Here is a 7,080-nt window from a genome sequence, read left to right as displayed (position 1 = left end):
GTGGGGGGGGGGGGGAGCAGCAGGCCTTTTATCTTTTGATTATGATAAACAACCCCGTGTTAAACCTGTGCCTAGATGGTTTATAAATCACCCGCACTGCTGGTGCATGAGCAGATTGCAGATCTCAGCCAGTGTGCAGGCTTGTGCCTGTGTGTAAGGCTTGTGCAGGAGAGCCCAGGCAGCTTTGCATTTTGGGGGAGAAATGGAGAGAAAGTTGCTCAGCAGCAGCTTTTGCTGTGAGCCTTGGTCTGAGTTCAGGGGAAATGGGTATTGAGGTGCAGGCCTTTTCTCCCTGTGCTGGTAGCAGGAGCAGCAGCCTGGGTACCCTGGTGCTGAGATGCTCTTGGGGGTCTTGCTCCCCAGAGCTCTTTAGTCACACCAGAAATGGCTTTATTCAGCCCACTGCCATGTCCCTGTGAGGCTGTGGCTGCCGGGAGCCCGGTGGTGACACTGGCTCTCCATCCCCATCCCTCTGCAGAGCCTTTCCTCTTGCTGCTGCTGGTGGTGACAGAGATGGATTTCTCCCTAGACCTGGAGGTACGGTGACAAATCGGTGGGGTGGTGGCCAGCACAGGCTGCTGGCACGGAGCTCCAGCTCTTTTCTCCCTGGGCTTGATGGTGCTGACACTCCTTTGTTTGCAGAACTGCAGCTTCTTGGACGAGAGCTGGCTGCTGCCGGTAAGAGCTCCTCTCTCTCCAGAGCTGTCCTTCCGCCACCTGGCCCTCGATGGGGAGTCAGATCAGGAAGATCAGGAATTATTTGGAGGGGAGGGACTGCTATGCAGCTGGTTTTTTTTTGGGGGGGTGGATTGGCTCAGGTTCACCAGCACGAGCAGAGCCACCTCTGCCACCAAGGTCTGATCCTGCCGGGTGCCTGTGCTGTCACCAGGAGCAGATCCCAGCACTCCCAAGCCAGAATAGTACCCAGGTCTAAATTGGTGACAAAACCAAAGTTTTCCCATGCTCCCTTCCCTGATTTCTTGCCCCAAAATTCCTAATTTCTCTGGGCTGACACAGATTATGTGTCAGTTGGTTTTGCTCTTGCTGTTGCCCAGTGTAATATCAGTGTGTTTATTGAGAACAGCAGGGATATTTGGTATCTTTTAAAAATGAGGAGCATCCCTCTGCTGCCTTTTTAATGCAAAAGAATTCCCCCTAAAAAGGGGGGAAAAAAAAGCTTTGTGTGGCTTTGGGGCCATGGCACTGCTGCAGAGGCTGGGATCCTGCTGGATTTTGGGCATTTCTAATGGCAAGTGTTCCCAAAGTGGCCACTTTTTATGTCCCTGGTGCTGCAAATGGCAGCAGCCCTGGCACAGGGTGTCACTGCTCCTCCTGCTGCATGGGGACCCATGGGACAGGGGAGGAGGGGCTCATGGCTGAGTGAAGGGTCCACAGGCTGCTTTGCCATCCCATACATTTGACAGGTTTGTCCCTCCAGGGTCTGGGCACAGCTGAATTCCAGGAGAGGACAAGGGCAAGCAGTCACTGATGGTCCCAACCCTGCCCAGGACACTGGGGACCAGCCTCTCCCTGGGCTCCCAAAGCCCTGTTTTGGCATCAGTGTCAGAAATACCCAGGGCAAGGGGTTCCCATCCTCCCTGTTGTCCTGGTCATGCTTTTTGGTGTCCTGTGGTCATTGCCAGGGCCACTGTCAATGGCCACTCTCTTCCAGGTGCGCATCACTTACGAAACGGTGCCGTGCCGAGCGCTGGGGGTAGTGCTCAGGTAGGACCTCTGGATCCACCTCTCTTGCAGGATCTACAGACCATGGCAGCAAACCCCTCTCCAAAAAATGGGAGATAAAACCCTGCTGAGACTATTTGGGTTGTGTCAGGTGGTCTTCTCCCCATCAGCTCACCCTCACTGGGCTCTGCTGTCTGTGGGGTGGCTTTTCTGTGCCTCCTGTGTATGGGTGAAACATCACTGCTGGTCTGACAGGGCTTGGGGAGATGGGCTGGGTCCCCAGGACCGAGCTGAGGCTCAGCCACACCCCCAGGTACGTGGATGGCCGAGTCTTTGTCACAGAGGTGCTCCCTGAGAGCCAGGCAGAGGTGGATGAGGTGGTGCTGGCTGGTGACATCCTCGACGAGATCAATGGCTGCTCACTGAGAAACGCCTACAGTGGGCAGGTGGGTGGGCATGGAGGGCTGGTGTGTCCCCCCCACCTCCTCCTCTCCTGCCACCTTCCTTCCTTCATCCTCCCCCCTCTCTCCAGGCTGGGGCCATGCTGCAGAAGCTGAAGGGACAACCACTGAGCTTCCGCCTGCTGCGGTGGCGGTGGCACGACGGGGAGGTCTATGAGCCACTGCTGCCCTACCTGAAGGTCCTGAAGGAGAAGGAGCCCAACTTCCAGCTCCAGCAGGGCCCCCGGCACAGGGCTGAAGGGGAGCCCCGCAGGCTGCAGGGGGGCAGGTAGGGTCTGGCACCATGGGGACCCCAAATTGGGCTGGGTGTCCCAGCACTGGGGTAGCCCTGTGCCCACACTGTCCCTGCTCTCCACTCAAGGCATTGGGCCAAAGCTGCCCCCGTGGCCTGGGGGGAGTGGGGGGCTGTGAGCATCTTCCCCTGCAAAGAGCAGCAGGGGGTCCTTGCTCTGATGACCTGGAGTCCTTTTCTCCCCAGGCTGCTCTACAACCTGCAGTACCTGGGCCGGACCAGCATTGGGAAGGTGAGGTGATGGGGCTGACATGTGCCTGGGGGTCAATATTTGCTTCTGGGTTTGTTTTTATTTTCATGTGTCTGTGGGTTATTCCTTCCTTCCTGCTTCATTTCAGTATGGTGGGAAAGAGGTGCTGGACTGGGCCATCCCTGCTGTGCTGGAGAAGCACTCAGCTGCACGGGTGAGTGACAGGGCTGAGGGCATCCTGGGAAAGGACTTGATGTGAAAACTGCAGGAAAATATGGTCTCTGCCCAGGGCTATTTTTATTTTTCTGCTGGCACCAGGCTCCCTTGGCCCAGCTGAGTGTTTGACACCCCCAACCCTGTGGTTTTGGTTTTCTTGGGATTTATTTCTGGTTAGAAGCATCCATGCAGGAGAGAAATGTACATTATGGGGAAAAAAAAAAAATAATACAACCAGTTGCAGGAAAGCTCTTGGAAGACTGTGAGGAAGCTGAGCTTGGTTCTGGGGGTGCTTTAGGACTCAGCTCATTGTAGCTTGAGCCTTTGGGTGGTTGTTTGTGATAAGATTCAACTGCGAGAGCACTGGGTGGTGATGAAAAGGGCAATACAGAGAGAATTCCTTGCAAAAGCTGTGTTTGGTGGTGCTTCATGACCTCTGCTTTTGAATGGCCTCTTTTGTAAGTGTCTTACTAAAGATAAAGCTCAAGCCCTGTGATGACTGGGGCTTCTTCCCCCCTCCATCCCCCATCCAGGAAGTTTTATTTGACGTGAAGGAAGCAGAAGTCCTGGTCCAGGAGAAGGCTTCTTCCAAGGTGAGCAAGTGACACCCAAGACCTGGGTGACGACTGAGGCTGCTGATCTCATGGTACAGGGAGCCCAGCTGGAGGGGTTGTGGGGACAGTTTAAACCAGGAACAGGGAAGATGGGGACTGACAGCAGCCCCCAACACCCCGTCCCTCCTGCACAGCTCCTGTGCCGCTACCCCTACCCCACCATCTCCTGCGTGGGACGCTGCGTGGACAGGGGCAACTTCTTCGCCTTCTGTGTGGCGTGAGTGCTGCCGTGGGCCCTGGGGAGGGGACACAGGGGGACGTGGGTCTTGGAAAACAACCAAGTGACACCCAGCCCAGCTGCAGGGTCTGTGGTGTGGGTACAAGCCAGCGCTGGGCTGTCAGAGCTGCTCTTTTCTGCTGGCTAATATAGGTGTTTCCGTTTTTAGCACTTCCCCCGAGAACCCTGGCGGGAGCACATTCGACTGCCTGGTGTTTGCATCCAGTTCTGAGCAAGAATGCGAGGAAATCATCAGGAGAATCGGTAAGGGAATGGTTTGTGTCTCCAGGTATCACAGCGAGGTCACAGAACACCAAGAACAGTTGCTCTGGTCCCCCACATGCACTATAGAACTCAGTTTCTTTTTGTTGAGGTTACTAAGATTAAGAGATACTTCAGCACAGTTTTCTGGTGGTTTTGGTTTTTGTGTTGCCTGGTTTGTTGTTGGTTGTTTTAGTTTTTGTTTTTATTTTTTATTTTTTGTGTCTTTTTTTTAAGAACTGCTAGACGTTGTTTTTATTTTAAGAAACAGCTTCTAGGCATACCCAGATGGTTCATTGTTTCCACTAAGAGCTTGGAGGAAACATTGTTTTCGAGGGATGTTATTTTAAAACATACTTTTCCTGCAGGCGCCCAGGCTGCTACTGCAGTTCAGCACCAAACCAGGCATTCATGAATCCCATCACTTGGAATTATTTTGTTTTAACCTGTCTAAACAGAAGCTTGTATGGAGCTTCTGAAATGAACATCTCCTGGGCACCAAGGCCTCCCAGGTTTCTTGAGGGGAGATCCCTGCCAGGTGCCCCCCAGGCCAGACCTGCCCAGGTGGGTCACCTGAGAGCACTTTGAGTCAACTGAAGCCTGTGATGGTGCTTAACTTTGATCCAGGCCTTTAAAACAATTACAACGTGGATGCAAGTAAATCTTACTCCCTCCAGTTTTAGCAGTGAGGAAAAATACTTGTTTAAAAACCTCATCTTAGCTCACTTTTAGATCATGTTCTGAGCAGCCCTGCAGACATGATACTGGTGTTGACCGTGGGCTGTGTTTGGGCGAAGCTCGCTGGGAGCAGGGCAGAGAGGGTGTTGTGTCAGGGCGTCTGGTAAGGAGCCTGTTCCTCCAGCTGCAGGGTTTCAGCACACCGAGTGGTTTGTCTGATAAGGGAGAGCCCTGGCTCCAGCCCCAGAGCAGGAGGCAGGACAGTTTTTCAGGATATTGGTGTGGAAGGAAGTGCTGTCGTGGCTCCTGCTCTGCAGACAATGGTGCTGAGGAGCCACCCCTGCCCCTCCTTGTTACCAACCACTGCTGCTCTTCCTCCCCAAATGCCACTTCTGCCACAGCACTTAGAATGTCACTGCAATAAATCCAGGTGAGCAAGCTAAACTACTTCCCTGTGCTATTTTTTCTGTGCCAACTCCAGCTTTACTAGTGCAGCCTGTTCTTAAAGGAGCCAAGCAGTTTAATTTAAAGGCTAATTACCTGTGTTTCAGACCTAGCCTGAGCAGTTTTCCTCAACCACAGCCCAACAGGGCCTGGCTGTTCCCAGCGGCTGTGCTGAGCAGCCCAGCCCCGGCTGAAGCTGCTATGAGGGCTTGGAGTGTAATCCTGGTGCATCAAAAAAGCTCAGATGGGAAATGAGAATCTTATTGAGCGCCCATTCCAGCCTGCCTGGCAGCCCATCTGCTCCCAGGCTGTATAATTAGCTCTGCCACTCACACCCTCCCACGCTGGCAGGAACTGGGGCTCCCTCACAGCCAGATCCCAAACACCCCCGCACCTCAGACACAGCTCAGGAAGCCGCTGCTGGGTTTGCTGGGGGCAGACCAGTTGCACCAACACCCCTCCCCTGCCTCAAGTGAAAGGAGCGATGCCTGCAGAGCTGACATTGGTGCTGTTCAACTTGGTGACAACCCCGGGAGCCCCCCAGGAGGCAGAAGCTGCTGCCGGGCTCAGCTCTGCTCTCCCTGGCCAAGAGTGATGACTCAAGCTACAGAAAAGCCTCCAAAAAAGTTCTTCTCTTCTGTTGACAAAGTGAAGTCACCACAGCAGCAGTCCAGGCTCACCAGCATCTGCTGCTGCCCTACGGGAGCCAGGAGGAAGCTTCTTCCAGCCCATACAGACCCAATGACAAAGACTCCTCACATGTGAATGTAAAACATTTAATTTAAAAATGTTGACACTACAATATATAAAATAGCTATTATAAATGCACATAGTGTATTCTATAGCTGCCAGGTTTACTTTTTTTTTTTTTAGGAAACTGTAAGTTACACTGTGGTTAAGACTTGTAGTTTCACCCTCTGAAAAAGTCCACATTTGATCACAGTGATGTATGGTCAGACTAACAGCCCCAATTGTTAAACACTTGGATCAAGTCATAACCAGTTTTATTGCAAAAGGACCCTGTACACATTTATATCAATTCTAGTACCTTACAAGTTTAGCTACCCAACAAGTCATTAACATACAGAAACATGCATGAGAAGCAAGAAAGATCACCCATCCCCTTCTGCATATTAGCAACTTGTCACTCCTGAGCAACAAGGCTCACATCACTGAGGTTTATGTGAACAGTCACTTTTAGCATTCATCCTGAGTGAAAGATGGAATGACTTAAGTACAAATGCAACATATTATAAACAATTTCTTACAAAAAAAGTCACAAATTAAAACCAAAGTATTTTACAGAATTAACTACAAAACACCATAAAAACAGCCTTCATTTTAAGCCCTCTCTCCCCGTATCCTGCGAGCCAACTGGATATCTTTGGGCATGATGGTGACTCTCTTGGCATGGATGGCGCACAGGTTTGTATCTTCAAAGAGACCCACCAGATATGCTTCACTGGCCTCCTGTTTCAAGAGGACAAGAAGAAATGTCGTTAGAAACCCTCAGCGAAGCACACTCAGCACCGCGAGCGCCGGGGCCCTGCCGGCCACGAGCAATACCTGCAGCGCACCGATGGCTGCACTCTGGAACCTCAAGTCTGTTTTGAAATCTTGAGCGATCTCCCTGACCAGTCGCTGGAAGGGCAGCTTACGGATCAGCAGCTCCGTGGACTTCTGGTAGCGACGGATCTCACGGAGGGCGACGGTGCCCGGCCTGGTTGGAAGAGGAAGGAGGGAGCAGGTGAGCCGGGCAGGGTGAGGCGGGGCAGGGGCTGCGGCAGCGCCGGGCCGTGCCGACGGCCTTACCTGTAACGATGAGGCTTCTTAACGCCACCAGTAGAGGGAGCGCTTTTCCGGGCCGCCTTGGTGGCCAGCTGCTTGCGCGGAGCCTTCCCCCCGGTGGACTTGCGGGCGGTTTGCTTTGTACGGGCCATTTTTCTTCACTTACCTACAGGGACAATCAGGCGTGACACGGGGCCCAGTTCTCCCCAGCCTACAAGCAGCACGGCCAGCCAGGC

At 52.9% G+C, this 7,080-nt stretch overlaps 1 protein-coding gene across 1 annotated transcript; it reads right to left on the bottom strand.

The window, feature by feature from the left end:
- Nucleotides 1-5,816: 5,816 nt before the first annotated feature.
- Nucleotides 5,817-7,022, bottom strand: H3F3B (H3 histone, family 3B (H3.3B)). Its single transcript, XM_010002642.1, has 3 exons — nt 6,869-7,022; nt 6,623-6,776; nt 5,817-6,526 (listed from the first exon to the last, which is right to left on the bottom strand). Exons 1-3 carry the CDS (start codon nt 6,994-6,996, stop codon nt 6,398-6,400), a joined length of 411 nt encoding a protein of 136 aa, XP_010000944.1. The 5' UTR covers nt 6,997-7,022; the 3' UTR covers nt 5,817-6,397.
- Nucleotides 7,023-7,080: the final 58 nt, after the last annotated feature.

Source organism: Chaetura pelagica, unplaced genomic scaffold (genome assembly GCF_000747805.2).
Source record: "Chaetura pelagica isolate M959 unplaced genomic scaffold, ChaPel_1.0 scaffold47, whole genome shotgun sequence".
NCBI lineage: Eukaryota > Metazoa > Chordata > Aves > Apodiformes > Apodidae > Chaetura > Chaetura pelagica.
Note: the sequence above shows the minus strand (reverse complement) of the source record. Positions and strands in the feature narration are given on the sequence as shown.

Excerpts from the sequence above, each read along its gene's own strand:
- H3F3B (XM_010002642.1), bottom strand. The coding sequence starts at position 6,996 with ATGGCCCGTACAAAGCAAACCGCCCGCAAGTCCACCGGGGGGAAGGCT. Across the intron at positions 6,777-6,868 it reads AAGAAGCCTCATCGTTACAG|GCCGGGCACCGTCGCCCTCC; the intron begins GTAAGGCCGTCG and ends TCTTCCAACCAG. Across the intron at positions 6,527-6,622 it reads CAGCCATCGGTGCGCTGCAG|GAGGCCAGTGAAGCATATCT; the intron begins GTATTGCTCGTG and ends CTCTTGAAACAG.